Source organism: Loxodonta africana, chromosome 20 (assembly GCF_030014295.1).
Source record: "Loxodonta africana isolate mLoxAfr1 chromosome 20, mLoxAfr1.hap2, whole genome shotgun sequence".
NCBI classification, from domain to species: domain Eukaryota; kingdom Metazoa; phylum Chordata; class Mammalia; order Proboscidea; family Elephantidae; genus Loxodonta; species Loxodonta africana.
In genome coordinates this window covers 52,805,001-52,827,085 of record NC_087361.1, presented here as the reverse complement: position 1 = coordinate 52,827,085, position 22,085 = coordinate 52,805,001, and the positions used below count along the sequence as shown (strand labels likewise).

Genomic DNA, 22,085 nt, shown 5'->3' with positions numbered 1-22,085 from the left:
ATCTGACTGTCTTTTGTGCTGCTGGATAAGTGACAGGTCTCCATCCAGTAAATGCCGGGGACCTTCCCCCATCATTGCAGCAACCAAAATCCACCCCCCAACACACACACACGCACACACACACACACACATACACGTATTCTCAAAGTGCTCCTCTGATGATATTTCCCTAGGTGGGGACCACTGATAGAGAAATAGCTCACCCATTTTTAAAGGGTCAGCCCTGTACCTTCATGAGTGTCAGTGATCCCCGAGGATGTTAGCCTTTCATTTCTCCAATACGCAGCAGCTCTTGAAGTCTGTATGGAGGCTGCAGTGATTGGGAGTACGTGCTTTTGGGTCTCCTAACCTGGATCTCCATTTCAGACATCTGTTTTGTCCTTGGGCTGTTCACTTAACCTCTTTTTTTCAGTTTTCTCGTCCATAAAAAGGGAATAAAAATGGCACCTATCTCCCTAGGATGTTGTAATGAGAAAATTCATTTCAGCTGAAAGATTGAGGGCATATCCCAATACATTTAATTATTATTACATTATTATTTTCAATCAGTCAATTCCTTAAATATGTGCTCCTAGTTCTGTTTCTTTAAGTACGTGGTGAACTCCTTGACCCCACCCATCTATCAGCTTGTCATACGGGGGTGGCTTATATGTTGCTATAATGCTGGAAGCTATGCCACTGGTATTTGAAATACCAGCAAAACCACCCACAGTGGACAGGTTTCAGCAGAGCTTCCAGAGTAAGACAAACTAGGAAGAAAGGCTTGGCAATCTACTAGGAAAATTAACTGAAGAAAACTCCATGGATCACAAGAGAATATTGTCTGATATAAAGCTGGAAGGTGAGCTCCCTGTGTTGGAAGGCACTATACGATAGCCACAACAATGGACTCAAATATGCCAGTGATCATGAAGATGGAGCAGGACTGGGCAATATTTTGTTATTTTGTGCGTGAGGTTGCCATGAATTGGAGGTGATTTGACAGAAGCTACAACAAGCTCCTTGAAGGCAGAGCATTTTCACAGTGCTGGGCAGGTTGTTGATACACACACTCTCTCTCTATATATATATGAATGCTATTTAAGTAGACTTATTTTGAGACATTGCAGAATAACATTCTCATTAAGAAAAAAAAAAAACCCATTTCTGGTAAGCCACTTGAAAATATAAGTATTAGAATTGTGAAGAATACTATGTTTTCTCCCACAAAGGGATTCTCAGTCCAAAGAAGAGTGTTCAAAAGCCAAGAAAATAAGAACATTTTTCTTGTTACTGATTTACAGATTGACGTAGGCCCAGCCCCTCAGCTCGTCTATATTCTCATTTTTCCCAGTACCAAGGGCAGGTATAGCACCTGCTCCTTCCCCCTCTCTTGGGAATGTCGTGAGGTCAGATAACCTATATAAAGCCTTTGTTCCTCAGGTCAAGTTACAAGTACCCATCCTCTTGTTAACATTTCTCTGTCCTGTGATATCAGGCAAAATAAAGAATCTTGATGAATCATGTTCTTCTGTAGATTTTCTCAGCCAGAGAAAGGTATGACCATATTTTTTTCTTAACCACTAAACAATGCAAGATATTTATTACTGTATTTTATAGTTGGGCAGTATTATATAAAGCTCCAAGTGTCCTGACAATCAGCTTTTATGATGTCCATAAAAAAGTTCGAGAGAAAGCACTGAACTTAAACGGTAGGGAGTCGCGGCATTATGTCCTCAACTTACACAGTAAAACATCAACGCTCAAATTAACTATGGAAAAAACTCAGCCAGGAGATGGGTGATTTTCCATCTTTATGAAACTAAATTAATAATTGAATGCCAATTATTATTTGCTTTTAATTTGCTCTTATATGATAAATTCATAAACTTTCTATGTTAAAGGAGACCTTAGCTCAAATTCAACTAAATACAACAAAGTTAAGGTAGTATATGGTATTGTCAAATGTGGCTCTGGAGCCATGCTGCCTGAGGTCGAATCTTAGTTTAAGCTATTAGCTGAGTGACAAAAAACCATTGCCTCAAGTCAATTCCAACTCATAACAACCCTGACTTAGTTATATAGTGCTGCTATAACAGAAATATCACAAGTGGATGGATTTAACAAAAAGAAATGTATTCTTTCACAGGCTAGGAGTCCAAATTCAGGGTGCCAGCTCCAGGGGAAGGCTTTCTCCCTCTGTCAGCTCTAGAGGAAATTCCTTTGCAGCAGTCTTCCCTGGTCTAGGAGCTTCTCAGTGCAGGGACCCTGGGTCCAAAGGACACATCACTCCCAGCTCTTGTTTCTTGGTGGAATGAGGTCTTCATGTCTCTCTGTTCACTTGTCTCTTTTGTATCTCAAAAAGAGATTGACTTAAAACACAACCAAATCTTGTAGATTGAGTCCTGCCTCATTAACATAACTTCCACTAATCCTATCTCATAAACTTCATACAGATAGGATCTACAACACACAGGAAAATCACATCAGATGACAAAATGTTGGACAATTGCACAATACTGGGAATCATAGTCTAGCCAAATTGACACACATATTTTTGGGACACAATTCAATCCATGACAAACCCTATAGGCCAGAGTAGAACTGTCCCAGAGGGTTTCCAAGGCTGCAATCTTTATGGAAGCAGAAGGCCACATCTTTCTCCCATAGAGGAGCTGGTGTGTTCAAACCACCCACGCACCTTTCAGTTAGCAGCCTAGTGTTTAACCACTGTGCCACCAGGGCCCCTTCAGCTGAGTGACACTGCACATTAACTTACCATGCTCAACATCGTCTTCTGAAACATGGAGAGGAAGACAATGTCAACCTTCTGGGGCTATTTTGAGTTTTAACGATAACAGAGAATGCAAGGATTACATAAGCAATAATAGTACATATCTATATGGCATATTTGGAGCCCTGGTGGCTCAGTGGTTGACAGCTCAGCTGCTACTCAAAAGGTCAGCAATTTGAATCCACCAGCCACTCCTTAAAAACCCTATCGGGCAGTTCTACTCTGGCCTATAGGGTAGCTATGAGTTGGAATCTACCCGAAGGCAATTGGCTTGGTATGTGGCATCTTTACGCGCTTAGTTAAGTGTTACCCATAACTCTTTGTTGTGGGGGGCTGTTATGTGCGTTATAGGATATTTTGCAGCATTCCTGGCCCCTACCCACTAGATACCAGTAGGACTTCCCTGGCTGTGACAGCCAGAAACGTCTCTAGGTATTGCCAAATGTCCCTAGGGTGTGTGTGTTGGGGGGACACCAGTCACAAGTTTGAGAAGTCCACATGACGCTCTAAACTTCTGACCTGCTAACCTCAGATTTGGGGTTTTCCACAACCCCTTCAGGATGTCGGCCATAAGCTCAGAGGCCTCTCTTGGATCCCCGCACTTTTAGCTGCTGGCTCCTTCTACTTCTTTAGGCTTGATAGTTCACTGGAAAGACTCACAGAACTCATAGCAAATACTACACTTATTATTAGATTATTTAAAACAAAAGGATACAAATCAGGATCATCATAAGGAAGAGACACATGAATGAGATCTGGGAAGGTCCCCAACCCAAAACTTTTATATGCCAAAGAGGGCACGTCACTCTCCCTTTGCCGACCAGGAAGCACTTTGAGCCTCCATGTTCAGGGCTTTTATCAGTCAGTCATGATTGAGCCCTCATTGCATATACATGGTAGGATAAACCATGCCTCCTAGTTAGTTGACAGTGGCCTATCAAGTAAGTCTGTTCTGGTCTGACCAGCCCCCATTCATTAGCACTAATCCTCAGGTGTGGTCTGGAAATTTTAGATAAAGTCACCTCAATTACTCAGAGTTATTTCACAGGAATCAAGGACAAAGGCCAAAATCGTTCTCCATTACCACATAGGTAAGTGACTACAAAATAAACATGTAAAGAGAGTAAAGTCACAGAGAATGATGGAGGAATTCCCGTATAGATAAGCTGGCCACTGCTCAGGGAAGTTCTCTTTTAAGATATAACATTTGAGCAGAGATTTTTTTAAAAACACAGAGGGCATCCCAGAAAAATCCAAAGGAATATGGAGGGCTTTGGGGCAGGAATAGTGGGAAATGAGTTGAAGAAGTAGCTAGGGGCCAAATACTGTAGAAAAACTGGGTTTTGTTCTAAGTGTGATGGAAAACCATGAGAAGAGACATGATCTATAAATAATAAACGGTACAACAAATTAGAAAACAATTTCGGTAGTTTGATTGTTTTACTAAGGATGTAGCTGTGGAATCAATGGGAAATAGATCTATGATATTTTTAAATAATATTTTATTGTGTTTTCAGTGATGTTTTACACAGAAGTTCAGGTTCCCATTCAACAAACCGTACGCAAGTGGTTAGTGAAATTGGTTACATTCTTCAGAATGCGTGAACATTCTCAATATTTCTGTTCTGGTTGTTTCATTGTTAAATTTGTGATTTGAAGGTAGACAAAGAGGTGAGATAAGATTCCTTCATTTTTTTTTTTTTATATGAGCGACTGGCTATGTAGAGGTCATATTTATTGAGACAGGGGAGGAGCAATTTGGGAGGAGTTTGGGTAATCAAGAGGAGCCCTGGTGATGCAGTGATTAAAGCACTCAGCTCCTAACCGAAAGGTTGGTGTTTCAAACCCAGCAGTCACTCCACAGGAGAAAGATGTGGCAGTCTGCCTTGGAAACCATCTGGGGCAGTTCTAGTCTGTCCTATAGGGTTTGTAGGAATCGGAATTGCCTCGACAGCAATGGGTTTGGGTGTTTTTTTTGGGGGGGGCGGTAATCAAGTGTTTGGTTATGCACAAATTATGTTGAGATGTCTACTGGACCCCAACATGGAGAAATGTCCAGTAGGCTGTTAGATAGACGTGTCTAGACTTCATGGAAATAGATCAGTTGGACATATAAACTTGACCATAGAGTTGGATGAGGTCACCAAGAGAGTGAGTGCACCTAGATGAAGAAGTATAAAGGTTCAAGGTACTGCTGGGTACTTCAAGCACGTGACAATTGGATATGTCTAAGTATTTGTTTCCCATTGAAGCTGTAACAGATTATCAAAAACTTATTGGCTTAAACATGGAAAATGTATTAATGTACAGTTCTGGAGGTTAGAAGTTGGAAATGGATCTCACTGGGCTAAAATCAAGGTGTCAGCAGAACTGCATTCCTTCTAGAGACTCTGGGGCAGAATCCGTTTCTTCACCATTTCCAGCAGAACTCTGTTTCCAAAAATCACCTACCAAGTCAATGTTAATAATTTAAATTTTACCGGTTATGCAGTTTTGCTTGTATTTAATAAGTTAATTATTTTAATTTTACCATTTTTGTAAGAACCATATGCATAAAAATTTATACCGAATTTTACGTTTGAACATAATTGAAGTAATATTGTGGTATTAATATTTTTAAAAATGTTTTTCTAACTATTTTAACATAACTCACAGTTGATAAGCCCTGTGCTAATGCCTCGAGCTGAGATGTTTTCAATAATTCAATAGTAATTGATAAATACAATGCCCTCCCTCTGCTTTTCTAAAAATAACATCACCTAATTGCAGAGATAAGAGCAATGAATTTATCATTTTTATTTCAAAGCTTCTCACTACTTACTCACATAAGACTGAGCTTAACCTGCAAGCTAAAATATTTACACCCTAGGTTCTTGTCAAGGAGTATAACCTCAAATTCTCTCTCAACCTCAAAAGCTCTACTGGGAGAAATAACATTAATGTAAAGTTGCCTTAAGCATAGACAACGCAGTCATTCATATGGATCAGAAACTCTCAACCCAGCTGCATACTAAAATCACCTAAGACACTGAAAAAGTACTGATGCGTGGGGGCCATCCTAAGCTATTTGGATTTAATTTCTTTGGGATGTGACCTGGTATGTTTAATAAGTTCCTTATGTAGTTCTAATTAAAAACCAAAACTGAGAATCACTGGTATAGGGCTAAGGAAGTGCTTCTGGCCCAAGTCTGTGTGTTAATATCACATGGAGTGTGTCTTGGTCGTCCAGTGCTGCTGTAACTGAAACACCACAAGTGGATGGCTTTAACAAAGAGATACTTATTCTCTCACAGTCTAGTAGCCTAGAAGTCAGAATTCAGGGTGCCAGCTCCAAAGGAAGGCTTTCTCTCTCTGTTGGCTCTGGGGGATTGTCCTTGTCATCAATCTTCACCTGGTCTAGGATCTTCTCAGAGCAGTCACTCGACGGCACCTAAGAACAACAACAACAGTGAAGTGGTTGTTTTCAAGCAATACCTGAAAGAGACTGAGAGCCGAGGGCTCTCTGCCCACAGTACTCCCAGCAGCTGTAACAACAATCCTTCATTCCTGAATGGGCATCTGGGTGAGGCATCACAGTGTCCACCACAGAGACCTAATAATTGAAGGGGCTAAGAGAACAAAAGGAGTTCAAGGTGACAGATGCAAAGGTGAATAAACAGAAAGACGCCTGGGTTGTAAGATAATGGATTCGGGAGGTAGTAGGACTTGTAGCCATGGTTGAGTCTTCATAGGGAAAGGGTTTGAGTGACAAGAATGTGGAGGTACATATAGAAATCTGGAATTAAAGAAAAAATTAAAAAAGCAAAGCAAAACAATGACAACAATGACAAACATAGGTAAGTTCCTCCAGAAAATGTGGAGACAGAGAATGAAAAGGTAGAGAAGTGGTAAGCATGGTATTACAAAAAAGGCAAATGAGGCAAATATTAACGGCAAAAATTTCCTGGGTGTTTGTACTGGGCCAGGTACTTTGGGCACACTCTGTAAATTTAATCTTCAAAGGAGATGTATGAAGTTGGTATTACTATGATTATCCCGATTTTTTTAGAACAGATCATTTTTGTTGCGGTCATTAGGTGGCATTGAGTCGGTTATGACTCATAGTGACCCTATGTACAACACAATGAAACACTGCCCAGTCCTGAGCCATGCTCACAACCGTTGTTATGCTTGAGCCATTCTCACACTTGTGGTTATGCTTGAGCCCATTGTTGCAGCCACTCTGTCAATCCATCTTGTTAAGGGTCTTCCTCTTTTTCAATAACCCTCTACTTTATCAAGCATGATGTCCTCCAGGGACTAATCCCTCCTGATAACATGTGCAAAGTATGTGAGACATAGTTTTGCCATCCTTGCTTCTAAGGAGCAGTCTGGCTGTACTTCTTTCAAGACAGATATGTTCGTTCTTCTGACAGTCCATGGTATATTCGATATTCTTCAGCACCACAATTCAAAAGCATCAATTCTTCTTCAATCTTCCTTATTCATTTCCAGCTTTTGCATGCATATAAGGCTGTTGAAAATACCATGGCTTGGGTCAAGTGCACCTTAGTCTTCAAGGTGACGCCTTTGCTATTTAACACCTTAAAGGGGTCTTTCACAGGTGATTTGCCCAATGCAATATGTCATTTGATTTCTTGACTGCTGCTTCCACAGGTATTGATTGTGGATCCAAGGAAAATGAAACCCATAACAACTTCAATCTTTTCTCCATTTATCATGATATTTTGTATTGGTCCAGTGGTGAGGATTTTTGTTTTCTTTTTGTTGAGCTGTAATCCATACTGGAGGCCGTGGTCTTTGATCTTCATCAGTAAGTTCATCAAGTCCTCTTCACTTTCAGCAAGCAAGGTTGTGTCATCTGCATAATGCAGTTTGTTAATGAGTCTTCCTCCAATTCTGATATTGCATTATTCTTCATATAGTCCAGCTTCTCGGATTCTTTGCTCAGCATACAGATTGAATAAATATGGTGAAAGGATACAACCCTGACACACATCTTTCCTGACTTTAAACCACACAGTATCCCCTTGTTCTGTTCAGACGACTGCCTCTTGATCTATGTACAGGTTCCTCATGTGCACAATCAACTATTCTGGAATTCCCATTCTTCACAATGTCATCCATAATTTGCTATGACCCACACAGTTGAATGCCTTTGCATTTGTCAATAAAACATAGGTAAACATCTTTCTGGTATTCTCTGCTTTCAGCCAGGATACGTCTGACATCAGCAATGATATCCCTGCTTCCATGTCCTCTTCTAAATCCAGCCTGAGTTTCTGGCAGTTCCCTGTCGATACACTGCTGCAGCTGCTTTTGAATGATCTTCAGCAAAATTTTGCTTGCGTGTGACATTAATGATATTGTTTGATAATTTCCTCATTTGGTTGGATAACCTTTCTTGGGAATAGGCATAAATATGTATCTCTTCCAGTCAGTAGCTAGGTAGCTGTCTTCCAAATTTTTTGGCATAGATGGGTGAGCACTTCTGGTACTGCATCCATTTGTTGAAACATCTCAGTTGGTGTTCCATCAATTCTGGAGACTTGTTTTTTGCCAGTGCCTTCAGTGCAGTTTGGATTTCTTCCTTCACTACCATTGGTTCCTGATCATATGCTACCTCCTGAAATGGTTGAACGTCGACTAATTCTTTTTGCTATGGTGACTCTGTGTATTACTTCCATCTTCTTTCGATACTTCCTGCGTCTAGTATTTTCCCCATAGCATCCTTCAATATTGGAACTTGAGGCTTGAAATTTTTCTTCAGTTCTTTCAGCTTGAGAAATGCTGAGAATGTTCTTCCCTTTTGGTTTTCTATATCCAAGTCTTTTCACAAGTCATTATAATACTTTACTTTGTCTTCTCGAGCTGGCTTTTGAAATTTTGTATTTAGCTCTTTTACTTCATCATTTCTTCCTTTTGCTTTAGCTACTTAACATTCAATAGCAAGTTTCAGAGCCTCTTCTGACATCCATTTTTGTCTTTTCTTTCTTTCCTATCTTTTTAATGACCTCTTGCTTTCTCCATGTATGACGTCCTTGATATCATTCCACAACTCATCTAGTCTTCAGTCATCAGTGTTCAATGTCTTAAATCTATTCTTGAGATGGTCTCTAAATTCAGATGGGATATACTCAAGGTCTTATTTTGTCTCTAGCAGACTTGTTCTAATTTTCTTCAGCTTCAACTAGAACGTGCATATGAGCAATTGATGGCCTGTTCCACAGTCGGCCCCTAGCCTTGTTCTGACTGATGATATTGAGCTTTTCCATCATCTCTTTCGACAGACGTAGTCAATTTGATTCCTGTGTGTTCCATCTGGTGATGTCAACGTGTATAGTGGTCATTTACGTTGCTGAAAAAAGCTATTTGCAATGAAGAAATCGTTGGTCTCGCAGTTTTAAAAGTTCAAAAACCCATTGAAAATTGAGAGCTAAGAAATCCAACCAAGATGGAAACAAATGTCTCTCCAAAGCCCATGCTCTTCTCAACTAAGCTTTTCTGTCTTGATTAGGAGACAGTGGATTATTGTGTTGAATTCATAGAGAGGTTAAGTAAGAAAAGATATGGATGCGTTCTTTGGAGATGGCAGTTGGGAAGTCCAGAAAGTCCCTCACTTTTCCAGCACAGCTTTGAAGAGTGGTATGGTGATGGCAGACGTATTGAAATATGTGGAGCAGTGGGAAATTTAAGAGTGGACGAAAAGACATATGGGGATAAATAGTAGGAAATAAGATATGGCAATTAGAATTTTAAAATGGAAGAAATTTGTTTATGTTTATGTTCTAGAGGGCAACCCAGAGGGAGAATGTATAAATACAGCTAAGGGAAAGAATAATTAATAAAGCAAGGGCCCCTGAGGATGTGAAAAGGCATGAGATGTACAGAAGAGTTGGAGAGAAAAGACTTATCTCTTCCTAAAAGTGAAGGGCAAGAAACAAGAGCTCCTACATTATGTATGTTTCTCAGATTATTCTTATACTGAGGGTATACATCCATATTCTAAGTAAACACATGCTCTCAGTTGTGTTTGTTTGTAATACATGCCACCAGCTCTAAAAAAAAAAAAATTTTTTTTTTTGAAAATTTAAATAGTTGGAAACTACCAGGACAAATTGAAGACAGAATAAAAATGAGATGGAATCAGGGACAGGAAGTAGGAAGAGGAAGAAGAACTGGAAGTAACACCTCAACGTAACATGGGTAATTCTTGCCAGGGTGAGAATGGTTAGACCAGTGCCTCAGTAGCCCAGAGCGAAACACCCAAGAAATCCTTCTTCCTGAACTGATGTTAAGAAACTGTCAACTACACAGAAGTCATTAGTTTCTTCAATGACTCACATTCCTTGGAAAAGGAGTTCACATTGGGTCTAGGACACTGCTAAGGAAACAAAAAAATAAAAAAATGCATCGTCAGAAAATAATAAGACTAAACTAGATGATCTGTATGGGCCATCTGCCTTGAAAACTCAAAGCCTTCCATATTCCCTAATTCAATGAATGGACTTTTTTAATATATGGATGGTTTTGGATGACCCACAAGTTCTTTGACCAGTGCTTTATGGAAACGGAGGATATATTTTCAAATTCTTCTGTCTCCCAGCTAGAGTGTGCTTCATATGTTTGCTTTTGAGTAGTTTCACCCTCACCATGATTGTCTTGTGGTGGGATGTGAAAGTAAAAGGGAAAAGGGGCACAATTCCCAGATTAAGCCCCTCAGTCTCTGGGCAACAGCAGGAAGTGGTAGCCAAAGATGGCAACTTGACTCTTGTATTCTGAAACAGCCTGAGTAGAATTGTTTTTGCCTCGAAAACTTTACAGAAGGTGCAATGTTAAATTCCAGGTTTAATCCTATTCATATGAAATGGTATAAAAAGTGTTTCTCCTTCCCTTTTCTCAGTCACACTAGATGTAGGGGACAAGTGTAGTGAGTTAGACTTGGGTTTACTCCTGGAGCAGTTACCACCCAGCTAGCTGAAGCCAAGTACTCTGTCAGCCTCATACTCCATGTCTGGGAAATGAAGGACTTAAGGGTGATGGGTCCAAAGTAACTTCCGGATCTGAAAAGTTTTCTTTTGTTTGAATTTTAAATGATTGCCGAGATAATCCAAAGGGCTACTGTTAAATTGTTCTGCAAAAATCATCAACTAAAGCCCTGGATTTGCTAAATATAATATATTCCAAGTTGCCATTGATAATAAATCTAATGAAAGTTTACATTTTAAACCTTATTTTACCAGACAGAGACATTGTTTAAGAGACAACATATAATTACCAATAGATTCAAATCAATTATAAGAAGTGTTTCTCTTTATTCTTCCTTTCTAAATCTAAAAAATATATTGTGAATTCTAATTTTCATACTTAGGATGCCTTCTTTTACAAAGTAATAGTAGTTTTAGTAGAAGTCTTGAAATTACTTTAATATATAAGCATTTCTCCCTGCGCAGAGGTCTTTATTTAACCCAGCATTGATGAATCAAATTAAAAGAAATTGGCTTAGAGTAGAAGAAAGTAATACATCATCTAATGTCCAAAGCGTTCTTCAACTGCTCTCTGTTTTTCAGTTAGTCTCCAAAGAACTGGCAAACTTTTAGAGTTGTCTTCAGTTGAGACTTAACACACACACACACACACACACACATATATATATATATATACACACTTTTTTAACTGAGTGATTTTTTAGGCAGGAAGTTTCAGCTCTGTAATTAGTAATCCACAGTGGAAGCTTTGACAATTATAATATTACTAAGACATTCATGATATGGATACTGACGTTGACTGTAGTATTTCTTGACACACCTCTGGTTACTTCTTATTGGCTGGGAAGCAATTATGTATGACTAGTAAATAATCCATACAGAAATGAACGTGTGTGCACCAAGGCAGCATGCATTTACAACAGGTACTTCTAGTGAGGCTAAGTGCAGTCACTGCTGTTGATTTGGACTGAAACGCTATGGGCAATAACAGAGGAGAAGATCCTCAGAGATTGCTGTAGACCCTGAGAGCCTTCTGCATTCTGCATCGTGAGCATTTTCTGCCGTTCTAGATTGGACCAGTCTTCAAGGAAAAGGACATGGCATTTTATCCCCTGCAAATTGCTGGGCTGGTTCTTGGGTTCTTTGGCATGCTTGGGACTCTTGCCACAACACTCCTGCCTCAATGGAGAGTATCAGCTTTTATTGGAAGCAACATTATTGTCTTTGAAAGGATCTGGGAAGGACTCTGGATGGCCTGCGTCCGACAAGCCACGGTCAGGCTGCAGTGCAAGTTCTATAGTTCTATGTTGGAGCTCCCACCTGCCCTGGAAGCAGCCCGAGCACTCATGTGTGTGGCAGCTGCTCTCTCCTTGATTTCCCTACTGATTGGCATCTGTGGCATGAAGCAGATCCAGTGCACGGGGTCTAATAAGAGGGTCAAAGTGTACCTCCTGGGCACGTCTGGAGCTCTCTTCATCCTGACAGGCATCTTCATTCTGATTCCGGTGTGCTGGACAGCCAATATCATCATCCGGGATTTCTACAACCCAGCCATCCACGTGGGTCAAAAACGAGAGCTGGGAGCGGCACTTTTCCTAGGCTGGGCGAGTGTGGCTGTCCTCTTCATTGGCGGGGGTCTGCTCTGCGGGTACTGGTGTTGCAACAGAAAGAAGCAAACGTTCAGATATCCAGCCCCTGGAAATGCTGTGCCACACCCAGATAAGCCCAGAAACAACAGCGCCTAGTAAGCCCTCCGCCAGTTATGTCTAACACCTGCCTTCAGCTCCAACTATAGGTTATGGCTAATGTGTGTTTATAAAGTCCTACCAGGCTCTGTACGTACATCAGGCAGAAGGAGAACTTGCTCTATGAGTGGGTTTAAACTCAGATTTTGGACTGTGGTTTATCACCTGAGTTATTAGAAATGACTTACCTTGGACATTGTGACTTTGAGTGTATTAAATGCATGTACTATTGTTGGACTCGAATAAACTCCATTCCAATTTGCTCGGTCTAAAATTAAGCCTACCTGAAAAAACTAAACAAATAAATAAATTGGCTACAGCTTTTGAGAATTATATATTATCTGCTAATAAATATAAAAAATATTTCAATTTATAATCCATGGCAATACAGCACATTCTAAAATATAACGTGTTATTTTTTTCCTCCAAATTATTTCTAACATGAACATATTAACAAGTAGAATGTTAACTTCTTTTTTAGCACTTAGCCTGAAAAACCCTAGGCATTAAATAAATGATTTTTAATGTAGTAAAATATGGAAAAGCCCATCCAGTGAAAACATTTGTTATTTCTCTAAAAAATCGAAATGCACTAAAAATTAGATACTTTTTAAGGGAAATGGGACTTCTGATTTCTCTTAGAACATTTAAGACAATGGGTTTTAAAGTGTTTAATTTATTCTGTTAAACCTGCTTACAATGATATTTTCAAAAAAAGTACTTTATGAATAAAAAGTAATATGTTTTTTCATAAGTTATGATTTCCACTTAGAAGCAAATAGAAATATTTATTAATATCTTGGTTGACAAGACACATCAACAGAAGGCTGTGAACGGTCTTTTCTCATCAAGAGGAAACAGGATCAGGATGAAGAAATGAGGCTTTGTGTGTTGAAGGGAAAGGTTTCTGTCCCATGTTTATTCTTCAGTCATCGGCGGGTCTAGACATGCGGAGGGAAATGAAGAATCGGAGGAATGATTCAGGCAGTTAGTCAGGCCAAAATAAATCTCTCTCTCTTTTTTTTTTTTTCCTCTTTCTCTCTAATAAACAAATAGGCATAGCTAATGTATTTGTTTTTCCTGAATTGTATGTATCATTATCTTAGTTTTTCACTTCGTCTGTATACATAACAACATCAGGGTTAAAAGTCTGTGTGTAGTGGGGTGGGACTTGATGTGGCCAGAAAACGTCTGTGGGTTGAGACCATGCCTATGGATTGCTTTTAAGTATCTCTAATATCTTGTGAATAAATCAATGTTTAGATACTCACTCTTAGTTATTCAACTAGTGTATTTATTGTCTAAGGAAAATGTATATTTAATTTACCATATGTAATTACAATGAAAAGGTTGTTCAACAAATATTTATTGCATATTCAGCCTTATTATAATAAAATATGAACTACATATTTCAATGATATTGATGTATTAAATGTGGGGTAAATTTGACAATGAAGTTCTATACTGAAAAGTTCATCCAGTAACCCTGAAACATTGAAACAGAAATAACTCAGGATTAGATGTTAATGCCAAACCCTCATTCCACTTTACAAGCCGTGATCAAGGCTTCAGTAAGTCAAATACTTGGTAATATTAAAAAAAAAAAATTTGTACTTTGTAAATTAAAAATTGTAAATACTTTGTTTTCATTTACAAATATAAGTACATTTACAAATAATAGCAAAAAATAAATTATTTAGACTGATTTTTCCTAAGATTGTTTTTGTTTTGAGACTTAATTCAAAATATTAAATGTTCATATCAGCTTCCTAGTATATATCCTACAGTGATAATTCTGTGTAGTTTGATTTTCTGTTGCTAATGTTGGATGTGTTGAAAAGGACTCATTTACCTTATACAAGCAAATAAGTAAGTCATGAAGACAAGCAAGATATATGTGTAAAGGTTGTCATGGAATCATTTGTCTTACTCTTTGTCGCACTAGAAGAGGTAATTCACCTTGGCCTAAACGAGGCATGTTATCTTGCTAGCCAAAGGATCAGAGTAAAAGGTGTAGCACTGGGTAGAATTATAAGATTATTAGTGATAATATTAGCTGCTGCATATGGACCATAATTTGAGGAAATAAGAATTATTTTGTTGGTTGTTTAAGTTTTGGAAAAGTATTTCTACCTCCTCTACAATGTTTTAATATTCTTCCTATTCACCTGAAAGAAATTTTAATATTGTTTGGTGAATTTCAAGATGCATGATGGATTTAAATCTCATATGACAAACCCAGGTGTGCAGAAAAAGAATGTTTTTTTTTTTTTTTAATTTAACTCAAATTCAACTTCTTGCGTTCTTTCCCACATCTTACATAGTTCTTGGGGCTTAAAGCGAGCTAACTAATGTTTGGGATGGTGGGTTCAAGGGGTAGGGAGTGGTGGGGATCAGTCTTCAATCATCGTATATACAGGAAGCACCTGTATATTCTAAGGAAACATACGCTCTCAGATTTGCTGATTCGTAATCCAGCCCACCAGCTCTAGCTGGTGGAAATTTAAACAGTTGCAAAAAACAATTGGGAAACTACCAGGACAAATTGAAGACAGAATAAAAAGGAGATAGAATTACGAAGATAAAGTAGAATGAGGAAGAAGAGCTAGAAGTAACACTTCAGAGTGATGTGGGTAATTCCTGCCAGGGTGGGAATGGTTACACCAATGTCACAGTAGACCGGAACACAGCATGCAGGAAGTTCTTCTTCCTGAACCGGTGTTAGAAAACTGTCAATGACACAGAAGTCATCTGTTCCCCCAGTGACTCACATGTCTTAGAAAAGGAGTTCTCACTGGGTCTAGGACACTGCTAAGAAAGCAAAAAATAAAATGCATCATCAGAAAATAACATACCTAAACTAGATGATCTCTATGGACCATCCAGCTGGAAAAGTCAAAACTTTTCATATTTCCTAATTCAACTAATAGGCTCCTTCTCCTCTATTAAGTCTTACAAATTTGGATATTTAGAATGATTTCAGTTTTCCCCTTGGACTCGACAGGTACAACAACTGAAATCATCCTAACAGAGGCATCTCAGCAGAATCTAAGGTGGACAACTGAGGGTATTAAAGATTTTATACATATATATTTATATATACACCTGGAGCCCTGGTGATACAGTGGTTAAGAGCTTGGCTGGTAACCAAAAGGCTGGCAGTTCAAATCCACCAGCCACTCCTTGGAAACCCTATGAGGCGGTTCTACTTTGTCCTATAGGATGGCTATAAGTCAGAACCAACCTGACGGCAACAGGTTTGGTTTAGATTTATATATATACATATGATGCATATATATTAAAAGCAAAAGGAACCAATTTGAACTATTTCAATGCCATTCTCCATTTTAGATATGAAGATATTTACAACAATGTTATTAATTATCTTGTTAGAAGGAATTTTTCCAGGATATTTTGTACTGCTTTATTTTATTCTTCAAAATGTAAGGAGCTTTCTTTCCGAACAAGTAGGATGTGTTGCAAGTGATCACAACAACTGCATTATCAATCATAACAGCAAAAACTACTGAGATGGCCTTGAACATCAACAACATTTATTGTATCATGAATCTATCCAAAAGCAGGGTGGGCTCAGACATAGTTTGAGTAAGGTCCAGTTCCATTTCTCCACTGTTGTTCTTGATTCTCTCCTTCTCTGTTTACAAACTTTGTCTTTAGATTGCCACCTTTCATCCTCTCACGGTGAGAAACACACACCACTTCTAGGCTTCCCATATGCAGATTCAAATATCCATGCCCAAAATTTTGAGGGGGGAAAAAAAAAAAGCAACTTTTTGCTAATTTTGAACCAAGCTGCAGTCTGGTGGCTCCTGAATTTAGCTACACAAGTCACTCTGGAGACGTGATAGGATGACTCTGACAGACACAACAACTGAAAATCATCCTGAAATGAGGGCGTTTCAGCAGAATCCAAGGTAAACAACTTAAGGTATCAAGAATTGAATTTTTTATTTTGCACTGAGTGGTAATTGGAAATTTTTGAGAATACTGCAAAGCAACTCTAGAGTTCATAGATTAGACTATGCCTTCTCCTCACTTATCAACATGGTTAGGTTCCAAAGACCAGGTCGTTACACAAAATTGTTGTTATGCAAAAATAGAAGATGACTACACCAGACCACAAAATGGAAGTTGACTACATCATTACATAACTGCCAAATTACATCATTACGTAAGTGCCAAAACAGTGAGAATCATGGCCCAGCCAAGTCAACACATAACCTTAACCACCACAGCCAGGGTTACTCTCACCTCATACCTTGACATTCATTACTGCCAGACATACATTGTTAATGCACAGAATAGTCAGATAGCTTTTTTTTACTGTTTTGTAAATGCAAAATATCAGTTAATGAGATAGTCGATAAGTGAGGAGAAGGTTTAATGTCTGTGAATACCTTGGAGAATATATATATATATATATATATTTGTTGTTGGGTGCTGTCAAGTTGATTTCAACTCACAGCAACCCTATCTAATAAAGTAGAACTGTTCCATAGGGTTTTCTAGGCTGTGATCTTTATGAGAGCAGATCGCCAAGTCTTTCTCCTGTGAAGCCACTGGGTGGGTTCGAATTCCCAAACTTTTGGTTAGCAGCAGAGCGTTTAACTGTTGCACCGCCAGGGATCATATATGAGGGAGGTCTCAAATACCTGTCATGTAGAAGGTGCCAAATGTTTGCTGAGAGGATGAATAAATAATGAATTAACGAAGAAAAAATATAGTAGGCAAACCATAATATGAAGCATCTTATCTAGAAGTAATCAAAAATTCCGTTGCTAAGTGTGTCCAGAGAAGTGTTCTGTTTTTGGTACCCTTTAGGAGGATTCTTTCAAAGAGAATATTTAATAGTTAAATAATGCTTATTAAGAAATTGTTGCAAACAAAACGTGAAGCAAAGAAAATCCCTTTAAGATGGGCAAAGGGAATAATCTGAATAAGATTGTGATTCAGTAAAGCTCAGAATTTGCTGATAAGAACTACTGATAAAGTATTCTGTGAGAAGTAGATCTTAAAATGGGCATGACTATAGTAAAATAACTGGAAACTTCTACTACAGGAGACGTGTGTCAGATACTATCGTGGCTGGGCTGCCTGTGGAATAAAGAATGCTTCCATCAGGGAACAAGTACCAAATACTCCCTCCTCACCACACACACACACACACACACACACACACACACTGCATAACAAGGTTGGTTCTGGACATGGATCATGAATTTGATGGAGATGAAATTTTTAAAAAGTAGAATATAATAAAGGAAGACTAAAAGAATAAAAGACGACCGATAACAGAGGCCGCAGCTAGAAAGCAGTACAAACAAACAAACAAACAAAAAAGAGAGAGAGGAAAAGAGAATAAGAATTTCAATGGGTACAGGGGAAAAGAACAACAAAAAAAGAAAAATACGATGGAACATTCAGCTTCACCATGAAAAAAAATAAATAAAAAAAGTCTTAGAGCAGTAGCACTTAATGGGTGATGGATATTCTAGTAGAGATGGAGACCAAAAACCAAACCAAACCCACTGCCGTTAAGTCGATTCCGACTCCATAGCGACCCTACAGGACAGAGTAGGACTGCCACATAGAGTTCCCAAGGAGCACCTGGTGGATTTGAACTGCCAACCTCTTGGTTAGCAGCTGTAGCACTTAACCACTACACCACCAGCAACACCACTATTTTTAAAGCACTTCCCCATCCTCTCCTTCTACCCAGAGCTGATGATAGACAACTGCATTTAAGAATCACGGAATTGTAAGGTAGAAAATGATCAAGGAGGGAATTGAGGCCAAGAGTGGTCAACTTCTCCAGCTAAACTCTTCTCGCCTCAATCTGATCTGACTCACCACATTTTATCAGTTATTCTCCAGACTGAAACCTGCCTCCCCAGGGAACTGCCTTTCAACTTCACTCACCTGTAACTTGTGCTCCTTTTCTTCTAGCCCATCATCATTGACTTGACCTTAGTCCAGTCTACCCCTAGCTTTGAGCTTCCATTCATATTATACTTTGCACCCCCTGTAATGTCCTCTATTCTAAAAAAAGTCAAACTTATTAAAACTGCCAGATATTTGGTTTAATAATCTTGCCATTGCTTTTTTAACCTTTCCTTTCTTCTTAATTATTTTCTTACTATCATCAAGGACTCTTTCTGTTAGGGTGACAAACACACTGCTTTGGTAATCCTTCACTTGCGGTTGTTAGGTGCCATCGGATTGGTTCCAACTCATAGCAACCCTATATACAACAGAATGAAACACTGCCCACTCTTGCACCATCTTCACGATCACTGTTATGCTTCAGCCCATTGTTGTAGCCAATCGTATCAGTCCACCTCATTAAGGGTCTTCTCTTTTGCAGACCCTCTGCCTTACCAAGCAGGATGTCCTTCTCCAGGGACTGGTCCCTCCTGATAACATGTCCAAAGCAGATTCAGTATGTATTGGCCTCCTTTGAATGCTTTTCATTCCTCTTGTTTCCTCTGTCAGTAAATGCCCAATGGTTTTGTGAAAAAAAAAAAACACTGGACTAGGAGATCTGGGTTCATCATCTGACAAAATGTGGAGAAGGAATGAACATGGTTTTTTTTTTTTTTTTTAACATGCACTGTATGCTTAACACTAGATGAAAGTTTATGTATATCATTATTTTTCTTTTGCAAGTTAGAAAATTGGTGCTCAAAGAGGTTATATACTTTTCCAAGAACACACAGTGGGGTCACTCACTGTCCCTGCTGCCTTATTAACATGTCTACAAAGAACATGCTGTCTTCCATGTAAAGCCCTTCCTCCCCAAAGAAGAAGGATAATAATCGCCTTCTCTGTCTGGAAGGGCAACTGTGAAGATAAAATGAGACCGTGCCTACCAAAGCATTTCAATCATAAAACATTATGTAAATGTAATATATAATTAGTGTTATTATCTCCTGGCAGTACAAGTCTTAAGCTCTTTATAATCCTCTTGCTTTCTATATCCAGAAAACATTTTACTTGTACATCCTGTTGGACTTAAACTTAGGCGAAAATAATATTTGTCATTTTTCTAAGCTTCTCGCCTCAACTTCATCTTCGTAAGTGTCATAATTCATGTAGATCCCTAAAACATGTATGGCTGTACACCCTATGTAACTGCCTAACTCCTATTGTCCTGGAGTAATAATTACTAAATCAAAAAACAAAAAACCCATTGCCATCAAGTCAATTGTGACTCATAGTGACCACACAGGACAGAGTAGAATTGCCCCATAGGGTTTCCAAGGAGCAGCTGGTAGATTCAAACTGTTGACCTTTTGCTTAGTAGTTGAGCTCTCAACCACTGTGCTACCAGGGCTCCTAATAATTACTAGCACCTTCTTCTTCTCTCAAAAATCTCAGTTTGGATTATATATGGTCACCTAAGACCTCTTGGAAGAAGTCTGGGTGGTGCAGTGGTTAAGAGCGCAGCTGCTGAATGAAAGGTCAGTAGTTCAAACAAACCAGCCACTCTGAGGGAGATACACATGGCAGTTTGCTCCCCTGAAGAAATCTTGGGAACCGAATGGGGCAGTTCTACTCTGCCCTACAGGGACACTATGAGTCAGAATCAACTTGACAGCAATGGGTTCTAAGACCTCTTTAGACACTTGCTTTTCTTGTTCCTATCTTCAGTTCTTACTCACTGTGCTCTAAAACATTACTGAACACCTGTCTCCTTCCCATTTATACCCCCAACCCAAGTGCTTACTTGCTTAGCTGACCGAGATAGATCTCTTGCCCCTCTCCTTGTCTCATGAACCACTCTGTTCCATAATTTCTTCATATAGAAAAAATTCTCCTCTCCAACCATTGCTATTAACATCTCACTCCTTTTGTTAGCACTCTTACACATTTTAAATTCTTAAACTTTTTGTTTTACTCTCAATGATCTCTTTTCTTTGTTGCTTTTCTTAGCTTAGCTCTTTCTCTTTATACTTACAGTACATATATCTGGGTTCAATCATTCCAATACTCCATTAATCATACATATGTTTACTCCAAATCTGGTGTTTTTCTCTACTCCCTGCCTTCCCCTCCTCTGTCTCCTTTGTTTTGGTAGATTACAGATGACCACTAATCCTTTGCATTTCTCCCATCAAAAATGGAGTCTACTTCTCCATCCCTGGAATCAGATCTGGACTCGTAACTTGCCCTAACCAATAAAATGCAATGAAAGTGACATTGTGCAAGTTATGAGCCTATGGTTTAGAAAGGCTTGCAGCTTTCAGTCTTGATCTCATGGAATGGTCCCACCATGTTATTAGCCCTGATGGAGGATTAGAGACCAGGCAGACAGAGAAGTCCACCCTTCTGAGCCAGCCCGGTCATTCTAGCAATTCCACCTGAGGCTGGGATCATGTGGAGCATAGAGGAGCCATCCCAGCTGAGCTTGGACCAAATTGTTACCCCACAGAATTGTGAGTACAGAAGTGATTTTTGCAGCTTTTTCAGACAAGTCTTTTTGACTTTTAGTCAATCCAATAAAATTATTTTTGTTATTGTTAGTTGCTGTCAAGTTAGCTCTGACTCATGGTGACCTTACATATAACGGAACGAAACTCTGCCTGGTCCTGCTCCTTTCTCACAATCTTTGCTATGTTTGAGCCCATTGTTGCAGCCACCACATCAATCCATCTCATGGAGGGCTTCCCTCATTTTTGCTGAGCATCTGCTTTACCAAACATAATGCACTTTTCTAGAGATTGATCTTTCCTGATGATGTGTTCAAAGTAAACAAGACTAAGTTTCACCATCCTTGTTTCTAAGGAGCATTCTGGCAGTACTTCCTTCAGGACAGATTTGTTTGCTCTTCTGGAAGTCCATGGTATATTCAATATTCTTTGCCAACATCAAAACACAAATGTGTCAATTCTTCTTTGTTCTTCCTTTTTTATTGCCCAGGTTTCACATACATATGTGGCAATTGAGAAGACCATGGCTTAGGTCAGGTAGACCTTAGTCATCAAAGTGACATCTTCGATTTTTAACACTTTACAGAGACCTTTGCAGCAGATTTGCCCAGTGCAGCCCATTGTTTGATTTCTTGGCTACTACTTCCATGGGCATTGGTTATTGATCCAGAAAGAATGAAATCCTTGACAACTTCAATTTCCTCACCATTTATTGTGATACTGTTTATTGGTCCAGTTGTAAGGACTTTGGTTTTCTTCATGTTCAGGTGAAATCAATACAGAAAGCTGTAGTCTTTGACCTTCATCAGTAAGTGCTTCAAATTGTCTTCACTTTCAGCAAGGTTCTGTTATTAATGACTTTTCCTTTAATCCTGATGCCACATTCCTCTTCATGTAGTCCAGTTGCTTGGATTACTTGTTCAGCATACAGATTGAATAAGTAAGGTGAAAGGGTACAACCCTGAAATGCACCTTTTCCAAATTTAAGTTGCTCTGTATCCTCTAATATTACTATGTATCTGTATGAATGTCTTTTGTTTTGCTTTCCTTCTTCCCTGTTTCTTTGTACCTATAGGATTGTCTCTGAATGTTTTAAAGGTACGCAAGTGCTTTGCGTAACAATCTCATT

The 22,085-nt window shown here is 39.0% G+C and overlaps 1 protein-coding gene across 1 annotated transcript; it reads left to right on the top strand.

Annotated features, from left to right (window-relative positions):
* Window positions 1–11,858: 11,858 nt before the first annotated feature.
* Window positions 11,859–19,604, top strand: CLDN17 (claudin 17). The gene is made up of 2 exons (XM_003410314.3): window positions 11,859–12,500; window positions 19,578–19,604. The coding sequence occupies exons 1-2, from the start codon at window positions 11,859–11,861 to the stop codon at window positions 19,602–19,604; spliced, it is 669 nt and encodes a 222-aa protein (XP_003410362.1).
* The last annotated feature ends 2,481 nt before the right edge of the window (window positions 19,605–22,085 follow it).